Source organism: Peromyscus californicus, unplaced genomic scaffold (assembly GCF_007827085.1).
Source record: "Peromyscus californicus insignis strain IS unplaced genomic scaffold, ASM782708v3 Scaffold_13__1_contigs__length_99412109, whole genome shotgun sequence".
Taxonomy (NCBI): Eukaryota; Metazoa; Chordata; class Mammalia; order Rodentia; family Cricetidae; genus Peromyscus; species Peromyscus californicus.
The window spans coordinates 14,811,732-14,825,245 of NW_026294424.1; the positions used below are offsets into that span (position 1 = coordinate 14,811,732).

General features: G+C 46.5%; 1 protein-coding gene across 7 annotated transcripts in view; it reads right to left on the minus strand.

Annotated features, from left to right (window-relative positions):
- Grb10 (growth factor receptor bound protein 10) overlaps positions 1-13,514 on the minus strand; it is a 115,429-nt gene that overhangs the window by 97,760 nt on the left and 4,155 nt on the right. The window contains exon 1 of one of the 7 annotated variants that reach the window (XM_052734536.1): positions 6,578-6,882. The exons of 1 other annotated variant lie outside the window; for it this stretch is intronic. Coding sequence is in view for 1 of the 6 variants with exons in the window: in XM_052734533.1 (XP_052590493.1) it covers positions 6,566-6,571 (6 nt within the window). In the remaining 5 variants the exon portion in view is untranslated. Of the gene's footprint in view, positions 1-4,876; positions 5,021-5,679; positions 5,708-5,793; positions 6,464-6,565; positions 6,883-13,514 lie in introns of those variants that run through there. 5 more of the 7 variants (XM_052734533.1, XM_052734532.1, XM_052734534.1 and 2 more) reach the window with 5 other exon arrangements.

Consider the following 13,514-nt stretch of genomic DNA (forward strand, 5'->3'; position numbering starts at 1 on the left):
CACCGAAATCACTCCTCCCCTCAGAGTATCACAGCACATTGAAGCACTGCCACAAAGAACCTGCATTAGCCCACTGTTTCTAAGCTTCTTGGGCCATGAACCTTCAGGAAAGCACTAAGTTGCCCAATATCTCAACATGACCAGGATGATTCTTGATAAAAAGGTGACAAGGAATGGGGCCCAAAGTCCAATGGGCTCTATTAATACATTCATTGAGCAACTAGAATAGGCATGAATACAAGAATTTAGTAGTGCTTTTATAATCCAGGGAGGTGTTTTGGTGTGAGAATTTTTTTTTTAAGGTAGCACTCAAAGTGGTGGAGTGGATTAATAAATACAAAATGTAGGGTCACATCTACAAATGAGATTAAAGTTAGTGTTATGTCATCTTCACTAACAGGGTTAATAATGAGACAGTTTAGACCTACCTACCTTTCAGGACACAGCAAACTTCACGCTGATAGAAGACAGAGCAAGAGCGCAGTCTGCAGCCTCACTAGGACATCTTTGTTGTCCCGATGACACTGTGAAAGGCCCTTCCTAGTCCTTACCTGATCGGAAGAGGTGAAGGTATGGGCCCCTGGAGAAGCAAGGCGGTAAGTATACAAGTGCAACGCGAGCCGCGCAGTGGTTGAGTGCTTGGGTACCACGCCCAAGGCTCGTGTTCAATCCCTAGCACGGCGAGGAAGACAGAGAAACCACCAGCTTCACGGCGAGGAAGACAGAGAAACCACCAGCTCAGAGAAGGCAAGTAGCTTCCTAAGCCATTCAAGATTCAAAAGGTTTATGACTTTTCCAAGAGTTGTGCGGTTCTAAATGGAGGCAGAGCTACTACATAAAACCTACAGGAATTCAAGTGTCCAATAGGACACTCCAAATATTTATAACTGAAAAACTGACTTATAATCAAGCACATTTAGGAGTGTTGCTTATGGCGATACAGGGCTAATCACAGCACAAGTTTTGGTAAATATCCCCGGGTTAATAGCACTATTAGTGATAGTTCTCAGAGAATGAAGTATCTATAACAGAAAATTTCTAGAGGGAAAAAAAAAAGCATTGGAGGGAACCACACTAAGGCCTTACTGCACAAAGCCTGGTCACTTTGGAAGTGCATGGACATCAAGCAATGCTGGTCAGAAAAATCAGACCTGGGCCCCACACCACACCTACTGTGGCAGATTTTAACAGGGCTCTGAGAGGCTTATGCATGCTAACCTTAAGGAGTACTACTTTCAGACTGTGAAACAGTGTTAAATATTAACAGTTAACAGTATTAACATTTAACTTGTCAGAACTGAAACTTGCTAGCTCCCTTTAAGACAATAAATAAATATTAATAGCAAGCCTCTCTCCTTTCTTATAGCTTTAATTTCTGTGGTTCCAGTTACCTGTGGTCAACCAACATCTGACATCAAATGGAAAATTCCAGAAATAACTAAACTGCGCCTAATTTACAAATAAAAGCTTATTATAGATATGAATAGTACTGCTATAGTTTAGGTCTAAATGTCTTTCAAAGAACCACATGTTAAAAGAGTTGGTCTCTACCTTAGAGCTACAGAAGATGGCTGCCACCTTTAAGACATGGGGCCTATGGGAAGATTTTAGCCTTTGAAGGAGCTCCAAAATGTCAGCCTTCTTTTTTCCCCCTCTATCCTTCTCCTTGGCCATCACAAGACGAACACTTCGCTCTGGGACACATTCCTCTCACCATGGTGTACTATGTCGCCACAGGTCCAAAAGAATGGAGACAAGCCGACTATGGATGGAGATCTCTGAATCCATAAGCTAAAATAAGACTTGACTCTTTTTAACTGATTAACTCAGGTACTATCTGTAATCCTCCAGGGATCATGGGGTGCATTCCTGTGGATGAGGGGGGCTCTTGGACTCCCGTGTTCTGTTGAGTCATCCTGACTATCCCTGCACTATTCTGTTTTATCATTTCATTTACTTTTCACTTCCCCACCAGTTACATTTCTCTTACATTTGTTACAGTTGCTGTGACAAAATGTCCACCAGAGCAATTCAGCAGAGGAAGGACTCATTCTTGGCTTATGGCTTGAGAGGGGACAGTCTTCTATCACTGCAGGGAAGCCGCAGTGGAAGAACGGCTCCACGCTGCAAGGGCATGGGGCAGCTGGGGACACAGAGAAAGCTCCAGTGGGAACAGTCCTACACACTAACCTATAAGGCCCACAGGCTACCACTAACCTATTTCCTGAAGGTTCCACAATCTCCCAATGCAATGGCACCAGTCAGGGACCAGGGGCTCAAACACATGAACCAATTTGTAGCTATTAGTTTCAACCTAGGTTGGGGAGAAGAGACCGAGCAAGTAGACTGATTCCTCAAACATCTGTTGAATGTGAAGAGAAGGCTCCGTCCAAAGCCATCAAGGCACTCCTTGCAATTCTCACCCCACTTAAGTGCTAAGCAACTGCTTGGGCTTGTATTAGCCATCATGGCTATGGCTAGCAAAGGCAAATAGCTCCTGGACCAGCACCAAAGTGGAGAGAAATCATGTGTAGGTGACTTAAAGTCCCATTTATACCCTCAGGATTTTCTTTCCTCCCCGATATCAGGTTTCAGCCTGAAGCATCCTGAGCTCACCCCGGGTGCTTCCTGATGCCTGTAGGCAGCTCTTCACAGACTAGGAATGGTCCTAAAGAAGTTCCTTGCCTAAAGAAGCAGGAAGGCAGACCCCCCAAAATGTCAGCCACCTCCCAACTCAAATTCGTCCTTTTACTATTTAACTCCCACCAATCTCAAGGGGGAACAAAGCCCATTTACTTGGAAACAAGGAAGGAGAATACTCTAATTGAAAAAAAATTTAAACCTCCATAGGAAGGGTTCATGCACTGATGGCTTCAGGAATAAGGCAAGCCATTGTGTCATTTCCACCTGCACACACAATTCTTGGCTTAGAACGGCTTGGAAGTCTAGAATATGAACAGCATATAACACACCCACTCTACAGAGCATCACTGCAATTCAGTACACTGCAGAATGCCAGCCTTATTTTTCTTATGGCTGACTAGGAGCCATGCTTGTTGTCTTAGCCCAGAAACATGAGAGAATATTATAGCACATCACAAACCCAGAAAACAATCAAAATTCAAAGTAGGGTTTCTACAGAATGTATACTGTTTAAATATCATCATAAAGTCGAAAACATTTTAAGTCTGGGTTAGGAATGATAAATACAGTACTCACTTAAGAAACTCTCAAAAAATTTAAATTAAAAAAAAAATTGAGCCAAACTACCATGCCATGTTCCCTCTGTAGTGTATTCTACGGATTACAAGCCAATGCAGATTATCCAAACAAATTTGGAGGTGAGGAGTGGCCGCACCAACTGTTGGATTTGCCTTTCAGTGTCCTGCACTGGTTGAAGCTGGGTCCTGGGGCCTCGGCCAACTCCTTTTTTTAAAGATGATGAAATAGAGAACAAGATGGCTCACACAAAGGCCTCTTATGACACACTCACCCAGACCTCCCAGAGTCCAAAGGGCTCAGACTGCTTCCACACCACCCCTCATCCTGCTGTTGTCCACTGGTTACGCAGTAACTCCACCAGAGGAGGGCTGCCAACCCCAAAGCCCACGTGTTTAACAAGGCTCAGACACGGCATCTCTTCTCCAGCTTCATGTCCTTTAAGAACCCACCATGGGGGCTGGTGAGATGACTCATCAAATAAAGGCACTTGCCACCAAACACAGCAACCTGGGTTCAATCCCCAGGTCCCACACAAAGAAGAGGACTTACATTGTCCTGTGACCACCACACATGGTCTGTGCTCCAGTGCCCCACCCTCATAAATAAAATTTAAATTTAAATTTAAATTCAGTTTTAAAAGAATCTACAATTGGTCTCACAGTGATGGTGGATTCCATTTCTCAGATCCAGCAAGACCCAAGTGGTGTCTAAAGATATGCACTGGGCAGTGTGTGCCCCAATGTCAGACCCTGGGCCTCCCCCCAGATTCTGTCACCTTGAGTATCATTAGACCTCAGTCTCTCAAGTCTAAGATGGAGTAGGCAACTGTGCTAGTCTAAGAAAGCTTCCTAAGACATTCCTCCTAAGTCACAAAACTGTCTGGTTTTTGTGGGACCACAAGGGTTGAAAGTCAGTGAATTCAGACTGTCGCCTAAATGTCACCTAATTCTAAAATTCAAAAGATGCACTGTTCTCTGAAATTGTAGAAGCCCAGTTCTGGGTGGTAATTACATGACTGTGAGAAGAGTGACTGGTGATGGAAATCCTTAAGAGAAGGTTTAGGAACAAAAATAACCCACATTTTAATTCTACCAATCTGGCACTTCTCCCACCCCTTCAAACTGTAGTGAGATTGCCATTATCTCCATCTGCTGCCTTCTAACTGTTAGTGCACAATTCTCAATCCTGCCAGGAAAGGATCCATAATCCCTGTTTTCTAGTCCAGACACAGGGAGGGGCAAGAAGTACAACAGGAATTCAGCCTTAAGTCTACACAGGGACCTCATACCTACCCCACAATTAAGTACATAATTGTGTGGAACCCTAAATGGGAAGTGTCACTTACCACCTTCTTCCCAGGAATGATGGAAAGGAAAATCCCAATAATCCCATCCCCCAGCCTACCATCACCCCCCATCCTCACCCCATTTGCTAAATACAGAGAGCCTGGGCTAAAAAGGAATGCATAGGGCCATTACCAAAACCAACCAACCAAACAAGACCCAGCCCAGCCAACACTGCTAGAAGCAAAGAAACAGGACCATGCAGGAAATAAAGGCCCAGCCTGAGGGACCTGGCTACCAACAGGTCAAAATCCCTGCAGTCATTCACTGCGTTCCAGATTCAGACAGTAAAAAAAATGAAAAACACTCACTTTTTAACCACTGGTCCAGGAATGAAAGTATTTGCTAATACAGTCAGCAATGTCCCCAGCCAGTAGCCGCCTGGGTGAATGCTCGGTCCAGGTCTCTTATCAATACACTGGCAGTGGCTCCCGCCATCAACAGAAAGATGGCAGCTGATGAGAAAGGCAGTCAAAATGTAAACAGGTGATCTGACTGTTTCTCTGAAGATCTACGTCAGGGGGCAACAAATAGCCGCCATGGTCATGTGGACAATTTGTTGAACTCAATCAAAAAAACATAAAACCGATGACAAAAATCTCTATCACTCAATTTTAATTAATTGCTATTTTCTTTCAGAAAAATAAGAGATTTTTATGGATAAAGATACACAGTGAGAATGTGTATTTTATCCGAAGCTCCTATACTAGATTACTCTCCATCTAGGTTTAAAAGAGGACCAGGCTGACCTTAGATCCTATTTTTAACAGAAAAAAAAAAGGTCCAGTTACCCCAGATGCCCGTGTCTGCTCACAGACCAAGCTGGTACGTACAATCACTGCCCACCACTTGGCTGAGAGCAGATGCTACGTCTCCACGTTCCAGTTACAGGTTTACGTGGGTACAGTTACTACTTGTTACATAATATTTAAAAAAACCGAGATTAAAAATGGTTACATAAGACTATCCTACAGCTACGGTCCACCCAAGCTCGCGCGATCCCGGACCGTAGGCGAGCCGGCAAGCGAGCCGGCAAGCGAGCCAGCAGCTAGCAGCGCAACAGCGCGCCGAGCCCGCGGCCATTCGTGCTCGCGAGCTCGCCGGTGCTGCTCACCACTTGGATCTTTGCAGATCTCGGAAGGCGAACCCTTTCCAAAGGACCACCGTGACTTCAGCACGTCTCCTCTTCCCCCCAGACCCCCGGAACGTCGCGGATGACGGAGCCCACCTGCGTACCTGGAGAGCCGGCTACCACAGACTTCACCGCACGGGGTCGCTGCGTGCGCGCTACCGGCTGGCGGACAGCTCCCGAACCCGGCAGTGCCCAGCGCGCGAACAGCGCTCCGCATGGACAGCGCTCGGCCGCGCGGCTCGCTCGGGTTCGCCACGGCTCCGCCCCAGCTAAGGGCCTACAGCGTGGGAGGAGGACTCTGGGGCCTGAGAAGCGCAGAGGCCAGCCAGGCACGCGCTGACACGCGGCAACGCGGCAACACGCGCCGATACACGGAAACACGCAACACGCGCCGACACACGAGCTACATGCGCCAACATAAACCAACACAGCCGACAAGCGCCTATGCGAAACGACAGGGCCGGCAAGCTCAGAAACGAATGAACGCGACCGGCACGCGCCAACACGCGCTGGCACGCGCCAACATGCGCCGGCACGCGCCGGCACGCGCCAACATGCGCCGGCACGCGCCAACACAAGTCGGCACGCGCCAACACGCGCCGGCACGCGCCAACCGCGCCGGCACGCGCCAACACAAGCCGGCACGCGCCAACATGCGCCGGCACGCGCCAACCGCGCCGGCACGCGCCAACACAAGCCGGCACGCGCCAACGCGGCTGCCACGCGCCCACACGCACAGACACACACAGACACGCGCCGACACGGGCCAACACGCTAAGAGAAGCTACGTAGCCTCCCAGGAGGCCATCCCGGCAAGGGTGCCGTACCTCCCCGCCCCCCCCCCCCCAACATGCCCGCCTGGACCCACCCCCATCTTTACACAGGTGCTGGGAAGCCTGTCTAGCCGCGCCGGTCCCTGGTCCTCCACCGCTCTCCTCAGCTTCCTGGGGACTGACTGGGCACCCCTGACGACCAGGAGGACGAGGGACGCGGCTGGTCCTTGCGCACTACAGGAACCCCAGGACCAAACCCATGTGACGCAGCCACGCCCCGAGGCCCAGCGGGGGCCCTCTGCTGCCCAATCCCTGGATCCCTGGTTCTCATGGCAACCCTGAAGAACCTCTTGCTCCCAGCTTCTCGTCCTCCCCTCCCCCACACGCACTTCGCTCTGATGGGCAAGAACAGGAACAGCGCCTGCAGATCTCATGACGCCAAAAGGCCACCATGTCCACCGATTAAACCACGTACAGAGCTCAGATATGGGTGGTGAGCCCACCAAAAGTCAGGAATGCCACCAGCAACACCATTTTCTTGACCTGAGAGAGGAGGCGAGTTCTAAGTGACTACAGTCAGCCAACCTCGGTACCCAGAATCATTTTCATCTCAAATCCTTCCTCAAAATGTCAAAGCAAAAACACTAGAAAGGGAGAGGCTCCGTTTTGAAACAACAAACACACCATTATTATATCTTGGTGAGAAAGTGTGGTTCCATATACAGAGTTAGTTAAGAAAATAATATTCTATAGCAAGCAGCTGTTATGCGCTAGTCTCTCTCTCTCTCTCTCTCTCTCTCTCTCTCTCTCTCTCGCACACACACACACACACACACACACACACACGCACACGCACACGCGCACACACACACACACCATGGCTACAACAAAGGAAGCAATGGTAAGATTAGGAAATACTTAGTGTTTCACACACACACACACACACACACACACACACACACACAGCTTCTTAGTATCCTCAGGAGCATGGTTCTAGAACCCTACAGGTATCAAAATCCACAGATGCTCAAGTCCCCTCTATATAGTCTATGAACACCCTCCCCCATGTATTTTAAATCACCCCTAGATTTATAATGTCTGATACAATATAAATGCCTATAGTTGCTATAGTAATATTATTTATACATAATGACAGGAAAAATTCTGAGCATGTTCAACAGAGAAGCAATTTTTCTGAATATTTTTGACTCTGTTGACTCAATTTGTGGATGCAGAACCCAAATACAGAGCACCATACACACACACACACACACACACACACACACACACACACTCCACAGACTCCCAATAAAGCAAAAGAGAAGGTTGAGAGAGATTATGCCTCTTACCAAGGTACAGAGCTAGGGAGCAGTAGATTTTACACTCCCCTCTAAGAGAGAACATGGATAGAAGGAAACTGTAGAAGGCAACAAAAACAGTGGCATTCAACAGATTTGGAAACTGAGGTATACTATATAATCTTGACATCTGCAAAAGGAGCAGGAAGCTTTGAACCCCCCCTCCCCCCCCCCGCGCCCATCTAGGCACTTTCTGAGGCAAAACAGAACAGCTGCACCAAGGCAAGCAGCCTTGGAGGTCAGCTCAGGTCCCTAAGTGCACACAAAGAGTGTGGGGAAACTGAGATGCTCCCTAGGGGGCAGAGACTTCAAGGTAATCATGCTATAGAATTCTTTGACTGTCAAGTCAACCAAACAAAAGCAGGTTTGAGGCAGTTCTGCGTGTGGCCACCAGCAGTGCTAAGCCCAAATCAAAGACAACAAGTCCTTTAGCCCGGCCCGCTCTAGAAAGTGTGCTATTTCACACGGGCTGGGGCCTGAAAACATAACTTGGACTAGGTGGTACTTTATGGAGATGCTGAGCGAAACAACCACCACAGGCACAGAATGCCAGAGGCCAACCTTGACATTGCAGACGTCAAGCTCAAGTGCAGGGAGATCAAAGAACACACTTAAGCTCATGCCTAAGCTTAGAGCACAGTCCAGGGAGAGAAAAATCTGGGTTCCAGGATTATGTTCAGTCTGGACCGTTAACTCACATAGGTGGCTTAGGTGTCCCTGGGCCTCCCTGCTTGGATGCTCGAAGCCAGGGTGGTGGGTGGGGGTGGGGGATAGGGGGACACTCCTTTGCCTGAACATGACACCTCCTGGCCTAGAAGGGCAGGCCACATAGGACAAAGAGCTCAACCCCCACTCTTCTCTATCAAGAGCCGGGCGGTGGTGGCGCACGCCTTTAATCCCAGCACTCGGGAGGCAGAGCCAGGCGGATCTCTGTGAGTTCAAGGCCAGCCTGGGCTACCAAGTGAGTTCCAGGAAAGGCGCAAAGCTACACAGAGAAACCCTGTCTTGAAAAACCAAAAAAAAAAAAAAAAAAAAAAAAAAAAAAAGAAGAAAAAGGGGAAATGGTCCAATAATGAGTGAGGAGGAATCCAGAGGAGCTAGGTCTGTGCCTTCTAATCTCCTGGACACCTGTTTTTCCTCAGTTATGACATCAAAACCAATGGATTGGAGGTAACTGACTTATCAAATGTTTAAGAGCTGAAATCTAACTGGAAAACAGTGGTGAAATTTGATGTGCTCAGTGAAAGTTCACAAAGTCTCAGAAGTTAGCACCATTACTTCAGCAGACAGAGAAAAGGCAGATTCCAAAGCAAGACACACTAGCAGTCCTAAGGAAGTTAGACTCAAGAGTTCTCACCCCCTCCTCAACAGACTACCAGAGCAGCAGGGCAAGCCATTGGACAGGAGTCAGCAGGCTTAGGGAAGCCTTTGGTTGCAGACTAGAAACAATGGATCTAGTGAAAATCCCAAAGAACCATTCCCTACAGAGCTATGGAGAACTCTGGAGATATGGGCATCATGGGTGCCTCACATACTGGGACAGAGGCTCAGTAAAGCCACTCATACTGGGGTCCACGGGCTTCTCAGCCAACATGCTTCTCAAGTGGGAGAACAGAAAGGGCCTCAGAGGTCCATACAATGCCTCTGAAATGGGAAAGGGGACCCTTCAGCATGGGCATAAGCCACTCCAGCTCTCCAGGGGTGAGCTATGAGCCTCAGCCTGGGACCTTGTCCACCACTTTGCCCAACCACCACTACTGCTCCGGAACTTCTTCCTTCATGCCCTGCAGCATGCATGAGAACCACTGCCCTGTCTACTCAGTCCCTATAGGCATCAATGGAGCACTAGCCAGCCAACGGCAAAAGGTACCCATGAGAGAGACAACCTTGGACCAGCTTTCCCAGCTCCACATTCAGTCCAAGTCAGATGTACACTGCTGCTGCCCTCAGCTCCACTCAGGTGCATGGTGGCTCATTAGGCCCTCTGCTTCCTACCTCTCTCTCCAGGCTCATACTACTTCCCATCAAAAGTCAGACACAAAGAAGCCAAACGAAATGAAATAAAATAAAAATTTAAATTAGAAGAAACTATGCAGAAAAAGTCTTAAAAATATTATTTCTAAATGAGATAAGATATTGCACGATGACACTAGAATGCTATGCTATTTTAAAGAACACTTGCTGGCTCTGGGTATTATGGTGCCAACACAGGTGAACCAGCTAAAACAAATCTATCACTCTGCTGTGGGATGTGGCATCACAGCAGATGCTGGCGAGAGGGGCCAGCATGACAGATCACGTAAGCCATGTCCAGTGCCTTCAAGTATACTTGAACCTAAGACGGTTGTTATAAACACTACTTTAAACACAATCAGAGCGGGCTGGGGGTATAGCTATTGTCCAGAATGTACTAAGTCCTGAATTCAGTTCCCAACACAACAACAAATAAAGTGGCCCTTCAAAGTTTTAAAAATGAAAACACAACAAAAGCTAATAGAAAAGTTAAAGGTAAAATTAAGGGTATCATCCCAAACCTAAAGCCATATGATAGATAGTTGGAAATCAAAACTTTAATAAGAGAGTACTTACCTCTCATGAGTGAAGCCCTGGGTTCAGTCACCAGAGAGCAAGTCCAGAAGGCTAAAAAAAAACCAAGTAAATACCACTCTTGGAAAGTAAGGGAAAGAAACTGAATTGATTCAGTTGTCCAAGACTCGGAAAAAAAAAAAGTTGCTTCCAGCTTCAGAGTCCTCAACTTACCCCACCAGACATATGCAGATTTCACCAGGTTAAATCTCCAAAGAAATTCAGCAAACACAAAGAGAATCCCTAAAAGTTTCCAGACACAACAAGCACAAAGCCAAACCACCACCATCCCCCAAAACAAACACTTTGGTATTCTTTGATCCAAAAAAAAAAAAAAAAAAAAAAAAAAAAAAAAAAAAAAAAATCAAATGAGCTTCATTCTCAGCTTCTGGCTGCCCTAAAACAGTAGCTGGGTTCAACTCTTGGAGGGAAAACTAACTGACATTGAGAAATTTGTTCAACAGGCGGGGCTAGATTAAGGACATTTCACGTATAAAAGGTACCTTGTTTGAGAAAAACTGATATAGAGTGCTCTCCATTAGATTTAATAAACCAAGAAATTAAAAAAAAAAGTTGTAAGATCCAGGAGAAAAACAAAGGCCATGTTAAAGATGTTGCAGAAGGAAGATACAGAATTGACAATGTGCAGTATGCAGGGACTCTCCAGTGCAGTAGGCATGGGCAAGAATCACCTACAAGATTGCTTGTAAAAGAGAACTGAGAGCTCACCCACCTCCTGCAACTGACAGGTAGGATTTGTAACATTTGGGGGAATGTAGAGGTGATAACCATATAAAAACACCTAGGCAAAAAGAACTGCAGCAAAAAAGTAAAATGTCCTATGAGTTTATAACAAAGTTTCCACTGTAGACTATGTTGGCAGAGATGTGAGTGGCACACACTTAAGGGGCTATTCCCACTCTGCCTACTCTTTATCTGGTCAAAAGAAACAATGAGGAAACCAGAGTACTCAGGACAGTACAAGGCAAAATCCTCACCTTTCTACAGCAAAGGAAACTGGGAAAACTTAAGCTCCAGAAGGGAGACAAGAGATGGGGGGGGGGTTAGATTGCAAGGGATTTCTATGTATTATTTATTTAGCCTCTGTTTATGAAGGTAAATGTGTGAGACTGCAGCTAGACTTAGTTATTATTAATTAATTTTAATCATAATTAAATTATATAATTATTAAAAATTAATTATAATTATATAATAAATAAATAAATAATATAATTATTTCTGAATAATAATTTACTGCTTTCCTTAAATTACTAATAGCTTATCTAGCATTCTGATTAAAAAAAACCCCACACACATACACAGAAAGACACCCTCACTGATCTGATAACTAAGGAATGGAGCCTGTGTCCCTCCACCCAGTAATCCAGGGCGCCAGGGACACTAACCCAGCCTGTGTCCACTTGTAGCCCCCAGGCTACAAAGTGTAGAGAAGGCACAGGCACAACCTGATATCTAAGGATGATCCAGCAGGGAAGGGAGGGGCTCCTTTGACCACCTTCACCCTCCCTCCTGTGCTCAATCACCACAATAAGGAGGTGCACAGCACAGAGCACAGTGTTCTCATCTCTCCAGGAACATCCTGGAGTGGTTTCGGTAAGATCCACACAATTTTCATCGAAAGAGAGCAAGCAGCTCCCTAGAACTGGCAACCAGTATGCTCTCAGGGAAAAGTACACCACAGCCTGTGCTGGCCCCTTAGATGCAAAGGTGGAAGGAAAGATGGGCACTACAGGCTTTGGGTGAAGTCAGCCCATAGGGATACTCAGAAGGCTCCAGACTCACCTGGCTCCACCTCCTACCTAATACCCTAACACAAAGACCTCCTTGGTAGCAGTACTTCTAAGCAGGCCCCAGATTTGGTGCAGGGCACTGTCCTCAGTCAAGAGGCTAATTGCAGATATCTAAATTTAAAAGTTGCTCAACTCATAGCAGCCTTGGGTTATTATAAGTTTCCTGGAGCAGGAGATCCTAAAACTATTGCTATAGATTTTAAATTTGGTAGTCAGGGGATTATTTATTTGTTTATTTGGCTTTAGATTTTAGAATATTTATACACAGATGAGCTGTGAGATATCTTAGGGATGAGACACAAGCCTACACATGAAATGAATTTGCTTATTATATACTGTATACACATGGCCTGAAGTTAATTTTATACAACACTTTTACTAATGCCATGCCTAAAATAAATTTCATATGGTAGGAATGAATGTCCATTTGTTACAGTATTAAGTTGTCACTCAGAAACTTTCAGATTTGTGATTTCTGATTTTTAGATTATGGATGATCAACCAACATTACATTTAAAAAAAACCTTTATACTGAAGAACATCTTAGTTGGAAACTTGCTTATGAACTCACAGGGGTGATAATTTAAAAATATTAAAGTAAGGAAAAATAATTAAAGTACTTGCTTAACACATACAAAGTTCTGAGTTTGAGCCCCAGCACTTGGAGGGGAACAAAAAAAAAGTCAGCCAAAGTCCCTATAAATCACAAAAGTGAAGGCAGTTTGAGGCAAGTTGCCTTTCCCGGTCAAGTCTCCATGCGCCTATGGGACAGCGGGGGAGGGCAGGAAGGGCCTGCAGGTATCCAGCGCGGTTTTCCTATTGTCTGTCAGAGGCTTAGGCAGAGCCACCCGGAGAGCTTACCTGATTGAACTGGACCAGCCAGAGCCGTTTACTCTGCAGCTCTACCTGCTCTGGAAGAGCAAGTGAGAATCCCAGGCCTCCAACTGAGCATTAGCTGCGGTGACAATGATGGTGGGGTGATAAGGACCAACAGAGCTCTTTCTGTGCCATGTGCTTTAGGAGCGCCTTGTTAATGGCAGTTACCCAGGCCTAATTACTTGGCTCAAAACCCTGCAAGGAAGTCAGTGAGGGGTGGGGCTGCCCACCAGCACAGCCCTGGAATGGGGCTGCAGCCACTCCCCAGGGGACGTGGTCAGCATGTCCAGGATAAGCGTACGTGCTCATTTCAGACCCGGCTGGGATAAAAGCCTCTATGGAGTCCAGACGCAAATCTTTAGAGTCTGGAGGCAAATGTCGCGGGCTTCCTGTGCCTGCCAGCCAGAGACTCC